This window comes from Ursus maritimus, unplaced genomic scaffold (genome assembly GCF_017311325.1).
Source record: "Ursus maritimus isolate PB19 unplaced genomic scaffold, ASM1731132v1 scaffold_2, whole genome shotgun sequence".
Taxonomy (NCBI): domain Eukaryota; kingdom Metazoa; phylum Chordata; class Mammalia; order Carnivora; family Ursidae; genus Ursus; species Ursus maritimus.
The window spans coordinates 104,189,540-104,205,985 of record NW_024424452.1 but is presented as its reverse complement, the minus strand read 5'-3'; the positions used below and the strand labels follow the sequence as shown (position 1 = coordinate 104,205,985).

At 45.9% G+C, this 16,446-nt stretch overlaps 1 protein-coding gene across 1 annotated transcript in view; it reads left to right on the top strand.

The window, feature by feature from the left end:
* The window catches only part of DSTYK (dual serine/threonine and tyrosine protein kinase), a 48,452-nt gene that overhangs the window by 8,049 nt on the left and 23,957 nt on the right, over positions 1-16,446 (top strand). Inside the window, exon 2 of the mRNA XM_040636511.1 lies at positions 10,697-11,085. Within this exon, the coding sequence (XP_040492445.1) occupies positions 10,697-11,085 (389 nt within the window). The remainder of the gene's footprint in view (positions 1-10,696; positions 11,086-16,446) is intronic.

Below are 16,446 nucleotides of genomic sequence, written 5' to 3'. Positions count from 1 at the left end.
TTTCATGCTCCAAAGGATGAGTTGCATGGAATCCCACTATGCCAGAGCATCACCCTGAAAAGGGAAGTAAGTCCTTAGTATTCATTCACTCAACAAATCTTCATTAATGCCTGATTCAGTAGTGGGCCAAAGATACACAGTGGTGAACCACTGTCCCGCTAGCTGATATTTTTCCAAGTTGATGTTATGGAAAAAAGGATTAGTGTTTCGTCATGTTCCCTCTAGAGGAATTTTCTACAAATTGGTTACCTACTTAGCCATTAGCTGTCTTTGAGGGCATCTCGGTTAAGGCATACGGAAAGTTGTGAGATTAAATGACGTTGACAGAAAGAGGAATTGAGATGTTTTACCAACTTTCTGACAGAGTCTAGGAACATTAGCCCCAATCTGTCTTTGATGGAGTAATTGTGATCGTCTTGTTTGTATGGCTCAGAAGCAGAATGCATTCACAAAGATGATTGTTCGAGCGGCTTTCATCTTCATATCTTTTCTCAGAGCTTACTCAGAGGGAAGCCAGCATGAAGAATATGAGATGTGTGGGTGCCTGTGGTTTTCTCCCTAACAGTGTTAAGACCTAAGGTGAGTTTGCTCCTTACTTCTTGTAGGAAAATAGTTCACCTCTAGGGATGAAGGGTTCTGCTTCTTACACAGTGCAGGGAGCGTGGTGGTGTTATTCATAACAAGGGTATAGACAGTGAGTCCATGTTGAAGATAAAGTTTTTCTTTCTTGACTCTCAAAGGTCTGCCTGGAGTCCCCTGTAGGATTTCCAGTCTAAGTCTAGGCCACCCCATGCTTGAAAATGGATTCAGTTCTTTGTCAAATGAGGCTCCTGGACACCTTAGCGTCAAACAGATGGTAGAGCCATGGTGGAGCCATGGTGGAGATACGTGCCCCTGCTCAGAGCTATCCGCCAGCCTCTCTGAGAAAAGTCCTCTTAGAGAGGATACTCCTCCAAAGACCAAACCAAAACTCTCCGAAGGAAAGTTGGTCAGAGCATGGGGACTCCTTCCTTGTATGGCCTGTGGGCCCCTAGTTGAAGTGCCCGTCACGTGCAGTGCCTTTTTCTGTCTTTTTTAGCGGGCAGCGTGGATGGTTTGGACGTATTCCCCAGCCTTGTGCCATGCGGCTGTGGGAACCTTTTGACCACAACTCTCTTTGGAGTTGGACTTTGTAATGTGCTTCCGTTCCCTGGGGTGGTGTTCTCTGGGCAGAAAGATGGGAAGTAGGACTTGAGGATTGTTTTGCTTTTCACTTGTCTAATGAATAATGCCTCAAAACTATCCCGAAGAATGATGATAGGTTATGTACTCATAAAAGCCTTTGATTCAAAACAAAACAAAACAAAACACACACACACACACAACTCACACTTTTTTAAAAAAATGCTTTTATCCCTTGTCTTTATTGAGATATTAAAAAAACCACAAGTCCAACTTTAGCTTCCTCAGATTAAGAGGTCTTATTTAGTGCCGTATTTACGCTGGACATATTTTATAGCCTAGTGTTTTTACTCTTTCCAGTCGATGTAATGGGGAGAGAATTACGTTTCCCAAGATTTTTTTTTTTTTTTTAATCAAGCCAAACTTTCCAGAGCAAAGACTAAGGCCCTGTCATAAATGCAGCGAGATTCAAGACTAATTTGAATAAAAGCTCACTCTTTATTTAAATTAGAGGGACAGTGTCTGAGCCCATATGGAGTATATTTTTTAGGAATGTTGTGTACAACATACTATAGCCTTAACTTTGTAAAGATTTATTTATTTATTTATTTATTTGAGAGAGAGAGAGAGAGAGAATCCTAAGCAGGCTCCCTGCTGAGTGCGGAGTCCAGTGTGGGGCTCAATCTCAGGACCCTGAGGTCATGTTCTGAGCAGAAACCGAGTTAAAGGTTTAACCGATTGAGCCACCCAGATTACCCCCCCCCAATTTTTTAAAAAAGATTTATTTATTTGAGAGCGAGAGAGCCAGGGGGAGGGGCAGAGGGAGAGGAAGAGAGAGAAGTTCAAGCTGACTCCCCGCTGAGCGTGAAGCCCTATGGGGGGCTTGATCCCACACCACTGAGATCATGACCTGAGCTGAAACCAAGAGCCAGACGCACAACCAGCTGAGTCACCCAGAGGCCCCTAGCCTTAACTTTTAATATTATGGAGATATGTAGGTGCAAGGGAGAATACAGGGGGAAAATAGCCAGTAGGAGAGAAGTCGTCCTTACTCTTTGGGCATACGAGACCCCACTGGGGGAGCCTGTTTCAGTTTCTCCTGAGTGATTGGCCTGGTCCGCAACCTCTTACTCCATGGAGAGAAATGGAGAGAAATGTGCGGCCCCAGCTTGGAAGGGCGCTTTGTAACTAGGGGACACAAGAAGTGACATGGTAAGAAGAGGTGGAGAGGTGTTCCTGGCTGCTGAGTGATCAGAAGGGACTTCTGCAAGCAGCGCAAGGTCGTGCGGCTCCTGGTGGCTTCTTGTGCAATGCTCTGGGTGGTTATAGGGAACTTTTAGCAGTGTTTGTGTGTACTGCTTCACCTTGAGGTTCTTGGTTCTAAATCTGACCCTGAACTGCTTCCTTAGATGAGGGCCTTGAACTCCCCAGACTCTGAACCGCCCACAGGCCACTCTCACAGGAAGATGGAGGTGATGTGCAGGGCCGAAGTAGGGACAGTGAGGACACTGTTACTGTTGCAGTTCTGTTATGACTGTATCTGGTGTGTTTTTAACCTGCTAGGTTTTTTGTCAAGTAAAATTCTCTCTCCATCTCCTTTCCTGTGAGATCCAGAACTGGATATACTTTGCTAAGTATCCTTCTGGCTCATTAAAAAAAAAAATCAACTTTGAAATCGTTTCAAATTTATATAAATGTTGCCAGAACAGTACAAAGAGCTTCTCTACCCACCTCACACAGATTCCCTAGTTGTTAACATTTTATTGCTTTTGCACTTGCTGGTGTTCGCTGGTGTTCTCCAAATCTCTCTCTTCCTCTGTTACATCTAGCGTTTCTCTGAACCTTTTGAAAGCAAACTGTTGATAAGTAGTCTTCTCTCCTCTAAACACTCCAGTGTGCCGTTCTCCCCAGCAAGAACGTGCTTCTACATACCAGCACACAACTCCCCAAGTCAGGGCACGAACAGTGACGTGGTACCACCATCCAGTGCACGGACCCCACGCATGTTTTGCCAACTGTCCCAAGAATGGCTCTTTTTCTTTCTGATCCTGTCCAGCAACACGTGTGGCATTAGCTGTTTGTGTCTTCAGACTCCCTGAGTGCGGAACAGGCCCTTGGCCTTTCCTTGGTATTTAGATCTTGGACAGGTTTAAAGGATAGACTTTATATTCTGTCGGATGACCCTCGGCCTGGATCTTTCTGTTGTTTCCTCATGATAGGCTCGGTCCTGAGCTTTTAGCAAGACTAGGTGCAGAAACGAAGGCATGGGCATCACATCAAGGTACCTGATGCCAACCACCCCCATCCCTGGAGATGTTAAGCCTGACCACTGGTCGTATTGCTGTCCTCCTCTAAGTCTCTCCACCTTAAAGTCACCATTTTTTCCCTTTGCAGTTGATTAGTCTTTTGTGGGAGGTGATCTAAGATTTCACTGAGAATCCCGTTCCTGAAAACACCTCATTCCTCCACTAGACCTCAGCACCCATTGACAGCTCCCACCTGGCTCGGTGGGGTTTCCATACCCTTCTGTATTTCTTAGCTGGTATTCCATGGTAAGGAAGAGTTTTCCTTTTCTTTTCTTTTTTTTTTTCTTTTTTTTTTTTTTTAAAGATTTTATTTCTTTATTTTACAGACAGAGAGAGAGACAGCCAGTGAGAGAGGGAACACAGGCAGGGGGAGTGGGAGAGGAAGAAGCAGGCTCCCAGCAGAGGAGCCTGATGTGGGGCTCGATCCCATAACGCCGGGATCACGCCCTGAGCCGAAGGCAGACGCTTAACAACTGCACCACCCAGGTGCCCCAAGTTTTCCTTTTTTACTTAGCAGTTTATTCAAAATTTTCAATGGATTTTTTCAATGAATTATAATCCATTACTATCACTTAAGAACATTTTTATGCCTGATTGCCCCTGATTTGGTCAGTGAGCCCCCTGCCCTTTGAGCTGGTTCCTGTGTCCTTTTGACCCATTCGCATCATGGAGTCATTCTTAATGGTTACGCAGTGTAAGAGGCTACCTCCCAAGGAAGCTAAGCCCTCTGTGAAGCTTGGGGTTGGCTTCCTTGGCAGAACTGCTTCCGTCTCTACATCCAGTAGGCTACAGCTGTCTGCTGCCTTTCTGTTCCCTCTGCAGTGGACCAGCCTCAGCAGCAGTTTTGTCCAGAAGGGAACTTGTCAGCAGGCCGCTGAGTGTGGGCTCTTCATTTCAGGGCTCCCAAGGTGCATAAGCTTCGGGGTGGTGGGAGGGGGTCTGGCCATCTCCCTCTTCCAGGTGCCAGTACAATCTACTTCTTAAAAACTCGTAGAGACCTTAACATGGCCTCCAGGTAGGATAACTTCCTGACATTTCTGCCAGTTTGACTTTTCAGCTTTCAGCAAGAGCTTTGGCTACTTGAGAACGTTTCAGTCTCTAATCTCCAAAACCATTCCGTTCCACCACAATGTACTCATACTCCTTGGTCTTGAGGATTCTGAAAGGCAGACTACCTGGGCGTCTGTTTTCCTTAAGTTCTCCTGGGCTCCTAATGTGTCCCCTGTAATTCAGAATCCTTTAAATTGAGCTGGCGGTCAGAGTTTGTTTGGGAATGGTAAATAAATGTTTCGTGGCAGAATTCTTTCAGCTCCTGGGATTTTTGTAGCTCAGTACAAAAATTTTCTACGGTAGTAAAAAAACCGTCTGGCATTCATTTCTCAACTTAGAAGTTTGTCCTTTTCTCTACTCTTGGCACATGTTGTTCGTAAGAAATAAAAATGTCTCACTGCTTATTTATGGAAATGCGTATTTGTGTCACTGATTACTTGAGCGAATTATTAAATCCTCCCATAAAATCCTGTGCCATGTCACTCACTTTTAGAGAGGGCCACAAGTTCACTGTTAAAAGCGAGGTAAACAAACTGGACCCACTGGAGGGACGGCCTCGGGTGCCGGGAACAAGGCTTGCAGTAGTAACTGTTGGGACCTGAATTGACTCCGAAGCCCCGCCAACCGTGTGTGTTGTAATAGTACAAGAAGGCCGTGGTAGAATCCTGTTCACCTCCGTTCACCTACTCCATATAGTGCCTTCCCTACCTTGGCCGTGTACTGCACCTTACCCTGGCCTTCACTCACCTCTCCAGTGTGTATTAGTGATGGGCATGGAAAACAGGCAAGGAGTGTGCATTGACATAGATCCATTGCCATTATTCCAGAAACAATTTAAATAAAATATCCTAATGGGTCACTAGAGACATAAAAAGGTCATTAGCATTTCTTCCCTCCAATTCTTCCTTTTTATAATAGTCTTAACCTCAAATGCAAAGGATAATACAAACTTATAAGAGGAGCATGAAACATTTCTCTGATAATTTATTTTTGTTTTATCTTTTTAAAGATTTATTATTATTTTAGAGCGTGCACGTGGGTGTGGGGGGAGTGGCAGAGGGAGAGAGAGAGAGAATCTCAAGCAGACGCTGTGCTGAGCATGGTGCCCAACGTGGGTCTTGATCCCACGACCCTGAGATCATGACCTGAGCCAAAATCAAGAGTTGGATGCTCAACCGATCGAGCCACCCAGCCCCCCCCACCTTTTCTTTTAGAAGGGGTCTCTAGAGATCTTAGGCAGAATAACAACTTTCTTTAAAAATGTGTACCAGCTATTGGTACTACTGTGTTTTTTCCCCCCCAGGCTTTATTTATTCCTCATGATTTTGAGAGAGTTTTTAGCAGAGTTTTCATAGAGACTCTGTCAGTCTGCTTTAAATTGGGTTTCTGGGGCGCGGAGCCCACCTGAGGATTCTTTCTCTTCCCCTCCCTCTGCTCTCTCTCTCTCTCTCAAATAAATAAATCTTAAAAAAATAAATAAATAAATTGGGGTCCCGCAATCACCAAATTGTGTTTGGCTCCAATTGGGAAAAATGTGGTAGTAGGTGCAGGGGAGGAAAAATGTCTCCTCTGTCCTTCTGGAGTGTCCAGCCGGGCCTGGGAATTAAACGGATGTAGGCAGATACACAAGATAAAAGCATACACATTTTATTATGCTTTACATGTACACGGAGTCCCCACAAAAGATGAAGGCCCAAAGAAGCAGAACTAGACATTTATATACTGAATTGGACAAAGAGAAGTAAGTTATGAAAATGTGACAAGACACAGGGGCTTGGGCTAGGGCAGTTAGTGGTGGAAAAGTAACTAGGAAGATAAGGGTTAGTGTAACAAGGCATATTTGTACTGATTTTTCTTGGCCTCGACTCCAGGTTTGTGGTGATAAGAATGTGGCTTTACTTCTGGTATAGGGAGTTCATCATCCAGATAGGGGTTTTATCTCCAGCTTTCAGGAAGAAAAGGGGAGGTCAGAACGCCCTTCTTAATAGTGCTGTGTGTCAAGTCCCTTCAGCTCAAAATATCCTTTGGGATGCCATATTCTGCGGCTCTTCACGGGCCCTGTTTACCACCGGGTATTGACCTGGCCCCCTGAGACCTGGGTCCAGCTCCTGCACTGTCCTGTGCTCCATCTTTAATCTGCTTAGATAAATGGAGAAACATGGGCTCTGTTTTACTTTTCAGGCTGCTGGCTCCTCATCTGTAAATGGGGATAATAATAGTCCTTGTCTGGTAGAATTGTGAGCATTAAATGAGATGAGGCAAATAAAGAGATGTTTGGGGGTTAGGGAGTCAGTTATGGGAGGTTACCAGGAGGAGCACTGTGAACAAGGGTAAACGTTATGCATTAAGATAAGGGTTTCTAGAGATTTAGACTCATCTTTCTCTTCCTGGTACAGAGAGGGAGACGCCCTTGCAAATGGAGATTTCCCTTGTACTGCTGGAAGTGTAAATGTTACAAGCATAACTTGTGCTCAGTTTTCAGAGCTTCACCTGTGTCTGTTGTTTATTTAAAAATAACCAGCTCAAAATAGCATGCCAAAGAGGCATATTTTGGGGTGGTATATTTTGCTCCCCTTTGTGATGGAAAACAAATAAACAAAATGGGTTGCTACCGTAAATGCTTTTTCTGGAAACCTTTGTTTAGAAGTAAGCCTAATCAAGATGATCTGTATTTAAGGAGCACCAAGAAAAGAATAAAATAAGAGCCTTGGCTTGCACTTAAGACAATTCGAGTTGCATTTTCCTGAAGCTAGTGTTGGCAGGGTTCGTGTGCTCCAGCTGAGAGGCCCTGCTGGTCCCTTCTGGCAGCCCCAGATGCAGACGCTGTTATATTAATTACAAAAGAAAACCCGATTAACTCGGAAGTCCTTAAACTGTCAGTGAGGCAGCTGGTCCAGATTTGAAGCCGGTTTTCTTCCTCCCTCCTACTGTCAGGCCACAGTTTGGAAGCTCTTCTTTAGAGAGCGGCTGAAACTGCCCTTTCTGCAGGTCCTCGGACCCCCTGGCTAGTTCAGTCAACTTTTTGATCTGCTGTTACAGTAGTCCAGGGAGAGCTTGCATGATTAAATTCACAGATAATTTAAGATAAAAACAACCAGCCTAACCACCCATCCCCCTCAGTGGTATGTCTTGCACCAGTTAAAACCTGATGGCATCCTGGAATTTTAGAAGTGGAAAGATGTTAATGATGATGTCATGCACCTTCCTGAGTTCACAGATGAGAAATCCAAGGCTGAGAAAACTCAAATGAATTGCCAAAGTCACAGAGCTAGTGAGCAGTGGAGCCTGGGGTTCACTATCTCTGCCTTCCTCCCTCTGCTTGTCCTCTTGCTTGCTACAACTCTTCCCTGCCTGGACCCTTTGCCTGGGAGAGGCGGGGAGGGGACCCATCTAGCGTTGACTTGGTTTCTGTCCTGTCCGTGTCCTTGTTCAAATCTGGTGGACCTATGTCGGGGATCAGTGGAAAAGGTAAAGATTAGTGGCGGAAGTGAAGGGCTTGAATGGTGACGTATTGGAAAAGCAGATGGAGATCCCCATATTGAAGATTTTCTTCAGTCCACTAGCTGCCTGGAGAACCCCAGCGGGAGAGTGCATGGAAACAAAAATTAGAACTGGGCTCAGCACCAGACCCCTCTCATTGCACGGGTCTATGGTGGTTTGAGCCTCGCTGGTTTATTTGTAGTGGCTGTTTTTGTCACTACAGAGATGGAGGGGAGGGTGATCATTTGGGTCAGATGATTAATGGGGTGTGTCTGCTGTGGTTTTGACTGATGCAGCATGTTTTACTGGCTTTCCTATAGTTGACACTTTGTCTCAGAGGTTTTGTGATCTCGCCCTCTGGTCCTGAAAAATGAGTTGGTTTTAGTTCTCTGTTACCCACTTTCCACGCTCATTTAGGTTTCTTTTTTTTATTATGTGTCAACTTTTGTTGTAGGAGTTATGAAGATCGCCAGTATGGGCTTACACCTGGACGCCTCTCTGAGCCTCTGAGCAGCACTGGGAAAGGAGGAGGGGATAGGAAGTATGGCCGAGAGTGAGTCTAGCTGGTGAATCTATCCCTTCTCACAGCTCAGGCTGACACCACTGTAGTTAAATTCTGCAAGGTGAAGGGGGAGGTCCTGTTCTGTTGGGATGAAGGTTTTTAGGAATGGTGGTTGCCCCTAGACTTTCCTGAGTACTTAGTGGAACTACTAGCAGCTTTGTGTAGATAATTCTGCAAGTAAATGGATTCTTACACAGAGCAAACAAGTGCATGACTTGAGTGCTTGCTAAGTGTCAGTCACCGTGTTAGGTGTTGAGTATACAGAGAGAAATCTGATTGTCCTTCTTGCCTTTTATCATTATAAACAGATAACCAGAATAGACTGTGATAAGTGTTGTTGAGTTGTGAATGAGATAGGAAGGGACTCAGGACTAGCCCTTTGCTCCTTGCTCAGTGGACATACAAGCAATTGGCTACGTCCCCTTGCTTTTATTTATTATTTTCAGGATTTTATTTTGAAGTAATCTCTACACTCAATGTGGGGTTTGAACTCACAACCCTGAGATCAGGCGTTGCCTGCTGTACCGACTGAGCCAGCCAGGCGCCCCTGTCCCCTTGCTTTTAGATTGCAGGTCAGAGATTAGACCAGTGGTATGGCGTGTGATGCTTGGGCTTGGTAATGCCTTGCACACAGTTAGGCACTCTGCTACCACTCCTTGCTTTTTCAGAGGAACCCATCTCTTTCCCGGGAGAGTCGGTTTCCTTGCCTCGGTGTCCCGATGTAGACACACAGGCCAGGTGATGGGCTCACAGACAGACATGAAAGGAAGGGCTTAATGAAACGCACGGAGGGGTTTGGGTGAAGGCAAAGCCTTCTTGAAACCTTTTGGTGGCGCCATTTGTGGAAGGGAAGGGGGTTTGAGGGTTTGTAGCAGGATAGAGACAGGCTGAAGCAGAAGAGCCTCTTAAGTCAGACCTCCCGTACACGCATGAAGTGAACAGCTTACGAATAGCTTAACAGCTCGTGGTGAAGTGACTAGAGTGAGTAGTTTTCAGTTGGTGCCGTGCAAAATTTCAGTAAAGAGGTATTTGGCCCAGAGATCAGCCTTCTTCCTGCCTAAGAACCCCGTGTCTGTGTCTTTCTGAACAAACGCAGGGGTTGCCTGAGTCATAGGGACCGAGCAAGTTGGGAATGATAGCGTTCAGAATCTGGGAGGTTCAGGTCAATGGATTTGTGGTTCTTTTTCCCAGACAGAGGTTTCTCCTCCTTCAGGAAGCTTTTTGTTCTCTCTTGAATGCTACTGGATGGTGTGTGGAAGCTCGCTATTTACATGAGCATGGTTGTCCTGAGTGGATGTTTCCGAGATAGATCACGCTCCTCCTAGATTTACCCGGATTTTCTCCTAACGTAGTTCTTCCCTTTGTCTTACTCAACGCCTTGTCCTCCGTAAACCGGAGGAATGTGACTTGATCAGGAGTTACTGATCTTCACCGAGCACCCAAAGTTACAGGAGAATAGATGTGGCAGCTGGGGTGCTGTCAGCAGCTCTCAGAGAGACGAACTGGAAAAGATTCTAGAACTAAGGCAAACTTGAATGACATTTTATTTTGATGTATGCATATGTAAAGATTAGCTCTCTCACATACACAGAAAAGATTAGCTCACACATTTAGTTATAGAAGACGTCCCAAATCAGGAAAGTAATAAACTAAAACTGCAGATAGCAGAGATGTTTCAGAGGGCCTTCTGTGTTCAAGTACTAGGTCTTCTGTCACCAAGGTGTTTGTTTTGACATCTTCAGGTACAGTTTCTCCTTGGATTCCCGTCCTAGTTCATGTAGTCCTCTCTGGATCTGCCAGTGTAGGGTTCTCGAGATTGTGATCGAGTCCTTGTGTACTCCTTGGCCTGGCCCTGCACCGCGTGAACAAGGAGCGGGGAGGGATCAGGTCACTGCCCCTTTCTAGATGGAGACATCTGCTCTGGGGACACGCCAGGGAGGGGACTCCTTTCGATATTTGAGGAGCCTTTTCCGGCTGGGATGTTTTCCTGGTGTCTCGTCCAACCAAGGGCTTCCTAGAAATTGCTTCCCTAGGACCCTGCCATCTTGACTGGGTCTCTGTGGGAGTCTGTGTCTACCCCTCCTCACTGTCTCTCTCTACTCCCTTCTGCTTCTCCACCCTCCCCTTCCCCAACCAGGCCAGCTGAGCTGCATTGCCTTCCCACCTAAGGAAGAGAAGTACCTCCAGCAGATTGTGGACTGCCTTCCCTGCATCCTGATCCTCGGCCAGGATTGTAATGTCAAGTGCCAGCTGTTGAACCTGCTGCTGGGGGTGCAGGTGCTTCCCACCGCCAGGCTGGGCGGCGAGGAGAACTGTAAGCTTCGGCGCCTCCGCTTCACCTATGGGACTCAGACTCGGGTCAGCCTGGCGCTCCCCGGCCAGTATGAACTCGTGCACACGCTGGTTGCTCACCAGGGCAACTGGGAGACCATCCCTGAGGAGGACCTGGAGGTCCAAGAGGACGGCGAGGACGCCGCCCCTGTTTTAGCCGAACTGGAGGTGACGATGCACCACGCTCTCTTACAGGTACCGGCCTCATACTTATACAACAGTTGCACACATGTATAGCAGCTGTTCCTGTATTTGAGCTTTCTCACAGCCATTTGGCAGCACATCATCTGGGCTCTGAGCATCCGCTGATAGAGCGCATAACCTAGGAAGTTGAAAAACAGACAAGGCCCTAGCAGCGCCAGCACCCATCCTGGCGTCTGCTACCACAGCAGGACCCGGAGCAATTCGCTTATCTCCTTGCCCCGTTATCTCCCTTTCTACAATAGAAGGAATGTGCTGCTTGCATCTCGACAGGCTTTTACAGAGTAATTATGATTGGGACCAGAAATCCTTTTTCATTTCTCAGCAAGAAGGCGTTGCTAGAATTGTCTCCAGCCATCCCTTTCTAAAAGGAATGATAAAATATTGGATTATGAGTGCCCTTACTCGAGTTGAGACGGAGGAAAGAATTTTGTGAGTTTTTCGTTAGACCTAGCCATTATTTACCAAGTGGGACAGATCGTGTCTCCTACTTTCTAAGGAACTAGAGAACCTGAGGGCAGGTCTGGCTTAGTGTAAGGAGATATGGAGATCCTGTCATCTTGAAGGATATCTTCTTGGCTCTTCTCTTGGAAGTAAACTCCCAAGAGAGAGCACAGCTCTTATGGCTTCCAAGAGATATGGACTATCTGGTATTCCTATCTCCACTTAGGAAGGACTCCACTCTTGTGCTAGGCTTCCTGTCCTGCACTATAGCTGGGGCCGGGCTATGTGATTAGACCGAGTGGGGATCAGCAAAGAATGTGACTGTGTCAGGGGTCAGGAGTGGGTAGATGAAAAGAATGCAGACCTGCTCAGAACAGAGTTCCATCGCCTTGATTAGCTGTGCCAGGCAGGAAGGGCTAGTTTAGCAGGACTAGGAAGTTTTGTTTGTTTCTTATAACCTCTGCATCTACCCCTGTTCTAAAAGGCCTGATCTCCCAGTCAATGAATGAGTCCTTTGGTTGTGGCCATGGCCTTTGACACTCTAGAAGTAGAAGCTGTCATCTCATTTCCTTCCAGAGACCAGATTTCTTTTATCTTGATAAAGGCTTGAGGGGCTCTGTACACAAGCCAGCATTTTCTCTGAGCAGAGTTTCAGCGGTGGTTTTCCTCCGTTTCCAGACCCGAGAGCTCACACTGCTCAGGTCCAGGATGCGGAGAGAGTTCTCACATAACGCCGACAGCAACTCTGACAGTAGTCCTTGTTTATTAACTGAGGCTGCTTGGTTGACTCATGAACTTCTGCCCAGCTCATAAGTATTTGAGCCATGCACAGTCTCTCTCTGGTACACTAGCCCGATCTGGTTCCTTCAGGTTCCAGGGGTTCAGTGGCTTTCAGACTTTTCTAGAATTTCATTCACTGGGGTCACCTGGCCAGCTCAGTTGGTAGAGCATGCTCCTCTTGATTTTGGAGTTGTGACTTTGAGCACCACATTGGGTGTAGAGATTAATTTAAAAAATATATGTATTTACATATATACGTATATGTAAATATATATGTAAAGAATTTCGTTCACTGTAAGAAATAACATTTTGTATCAGGACCTAGTACATATATACACGTATACCTTTTAAGATTTTATTTATTTATTAGAGAGAGGGAGCGCAGGAGCAGGGGGAGGAGCAGAGGGAGAAGCAGGCTCCCAGTGAGCAGTGAGCCCGATGTGGGGCTGGATCCCAGGACCCTGGGATCATGACCTGGGCCGAAGGCAGACGCTTAACCACCCGAGCCACCCAGGTGCCCCTATACACATATACATTAAGGTAACATTTCATGAAACAATACTTTTACTTTTTGTAAAACATACTACTGTCTTTTCTATTTGATTTCATTTTTTTGAAACTGATGGTAACAACCCAGTAATTGCTGCTGTGAGCTGCTACATTCTGGCCTGTAGCTTAAAAAACACTGTTAAATAGCTGGTCTGACTACTATCGGTCCGGTGGTGATTCTTCCTGTTCTTGCCTTTTAAAAACGATCTTGGACTGTGAACAAAGCCATGTGCAGGAGAGGCGCGTGACTGGATTGATTTCTCTGAGTCCCTTCATTTTATTGGCTTTAATTTTTAATGCTCATTTACTTTTGTTCCATGAATTGAGGCAGCTGGAACAAGTGCCAGGCAGGAAAGTGAGGGCCGTTCCCCGGGCGCACATCCGCGCGCGCTTCTCGCCGGGGAGAGCCCACCTGGCCTGCTCCTGACGTGTGCTGAGCGCTCCACCGAGGTAACAGTTGAGGAGGCTACTTGGTTGGGAAGTCGAGGCACTAAATCAGCTTTCTCTCTGCACAGCTGAAACATGTATTTTCCTTCCTGAGGAATATTCTCTTGTCCTGAAGAATTCTCTAGCCTCTTGCGTTCTGTTTCATGTGGTTTGTGAGGCTTCCTTAGCCAGTGTTTCTGCGGATCTGCTTTATTCTCCAGTGGTTTTGATGTAGAAATAGCAACGGACCCCAACGGTTCTAAGTGTGGAACCCCTTGATGCCATGCCTCAGGGAGGCCTTCGTCTCCTCTGTGGAGCTCAGGCCCTGCTCTTCCACCACAGTCAGGCTCCTGTCTTCATTGCGTTTGTGGGCCTCGGTGCCGGGAGCTCACTGCCGGGGGTGCTTCCCAGCTACCTTGAAGATTTCTGTGCCAGTGAAAAAGACCTTTTTGTTTAGCTGCAGTTATATTTAGGACCAGTGAGTTAGCTGTAAACAGCCCTTCCATTTGGTTTGCAAAGGGGGTGGTAAAGAAAGGAAAACTTGGCTCAAGGAAACCAAGACTGAATTAGGGGAAATGAGATGTTCATTTTCAGCTGTCAGATTATCAAAGCAGAGTTTCCCCTACCCTCTTATACAATGGTCATTCTTCTAGTACGGTACTTTAAAGTCCTCATAAATTAGCCAGTTTCAGTGTGTTCCAGAATAGGCTGACCCACGTGGACCCACAGTGCTTGGTATTCCCAGCTTTTTAGCTCTGGGTCCCCTGAGATTCTCAGTTCATAATGCAATAGCAGAGGCACACCATGAAGCTGTTAGTTTCCATAACCTCCTTTAGTGTTAAAACATAGTCATTTTCCAATTGGCAACACATTTCACTATTCACCGTGCTCCCATTTTCCAATTGGCAACACATTTCACTATTCACCGTGCTCCCTAGGTCTGTCTCCACGCACATGCTTCCCCTTCTCCACCCTTACCCCCTGTCTGGCACGTAAACCACCACCTCCTCTTACGAGTCCAGTGGAACACGGCTGTCCCCTTCGGAGTTGCCTCAGTCTGATATGTGGGGAGGGGTGTGTGTGTTAATTTTTCCTGTGACCACCTATAAGAAAAGGAGTAGCAAGGAGCCGAGAGGATTAAACTCTGGCAGTCTGAGGTGGGACTCCTGCCGCCTGGCCATGGTGTCTCACTTGTGGTGGCACTGACAGAGCTGTCAGTCCTTCTGCCGGCCTGTTTACCTCCACCCTTTGGACAAATGTACGCGTCACCTGGCGGCCAGACTGCCACACGTGGACACGGTTGTTGGCTCAGGATGGTGTCTGCTGGGGTATCTTTCAGGGAACTGAGGTTGACCATAATATTTCCAGGAAAGGTCTGATGACTTGCAAATAAACTTTATTTTTAACTCTAACTAGTTGGAGTAGTAAAATTTTCTCTTTATAGCCCTCAGTCTCAGGCAATAGCTAACAATGGAAATAATCTATTTTTAATGTCATACAGACCTTGGTATTCTTAATTTCTCAGCAGTTAATATTTTCACAACCCAAAATCATTAAAGGATTTTACTTAAAAATGACAAAAGTTTATGCAAAATTTTAACCCAAATTTACCAAACACTATTTGTTGCTAGAAAATGAGCTTTTCTCAATTTTTGTCTAGTTTTTGGCATTTATAGTGGTGCCTTAGAAAACTAAATCTGTTGTGTGTTGTTCACCTTTAGTTAGATACTCTATCTTATCTTGAATGTCTCTAGATTGCAAGATAACACTTGATTGGTAATGAAACGGAAAGAGGCTGGGTGAAGGTCCCCTGGGCAAGAAGATAACGTTTAGGGGGAGATAGTATATGGAATTGGGTCAAAAATGGACATGCCAAGGAAAAAGACCCAAAGTTGGGGTAACATGTACAAGATGGAGAATGGCACTCCGGAGATAGAATTACAGTCAAGAAACCATGATTTTATGGGGCAAAGAAAAAGGGGAACTAGAGTGTTATGTTAAAAAAGGGTATTGGAAGTTCAGGCAAATGCGAAAGTATAAATTCCCTCTGGGCAGCGAGCCTGGACCCTTCATATTTAATATCTCTCTTGCCTCTCCGCTAACACACTGACAGACGTAGTGGAACGTAAGCATCCTGCATATCTGTGTGTGTGCTGCTCTTGGCCCAGAAACCCGCAAAGACACAGTGCAGGTGAATTTACCTGTTTGATGTGGGTGGTATAGAGGCAAGTTTTTTTTTTTTTTTTTAAATCCCGGTGCTCACTAAAATAAAAGTAAAAAGAACATCTTGGATTTGAGGCTGTTTTCTCTGTTCATCACCAGTGATTCATTTGTGGCCTTCCAGGGTTAGCTCTTGGGGAGAAAATCTGGCAGAGATTATAGTCTTAATCTTCTTTTTTCTTTTCTCTCGGATCCATCTGCCTCTCTCTTTTTTTAAAGATTTTATTTATTTGAGATTGAGCGAGCAAGAGAGAAGGAGCATGAGCAGGTGAGGGAGAGGCAGAAGGAGAGGGAGAAGCAGGCTTTCCACGGAGCAGGGAGCCTGACATAAGGCTTAATCCCAGGACCCTGGGATCATGACCTGAGCTGAAGGCAGACACTCAACCGACTGAGCCACCCAGCTCTTTCTTACACCCAGAGGCTTCCCTGTTTTCTCTGTGTCAGAGATCTGTGTATGTTTCACCTTGAGTTGAGGATGGTGGGGTAGGGAATTCAGAGACTCGGGGGTTGAAAGTACTGTCACCAGGCAGAAACTCTGGTGTTGGGGCTATTAAAAATGTTCTGGTTTTGGGGCGCCTGGGTAGCGCAGCAGTTAAGCATCTGCCTTCGGCTCAGGGCGTGATCCCAGCGTTCTGGGTTCGAGCCCCACATCAGGCTCCTCCACTAAGAGCCTGCTTCTTCCTCTCCCACTCCCCCTGCTTGTGTTCCCTCTCGCGCTGGCTGTCTCTCTCTGTCAAATAAATAAAATCTTTAAATAAATAAATAAATAAATAAATAAATAAATAAATAAATGTTCTGGTTTTGACTTCTTTCATAGTATCTCAGCCAAGCCCTGCAAGTTTGTTTCATGACAGAGCCTTTCCTTCGTAGGACAGACTTTTTACCCTGGAACACTAGAATTGTCAGGATCCCTAAAGTCATCTTGTCCATCCTTTA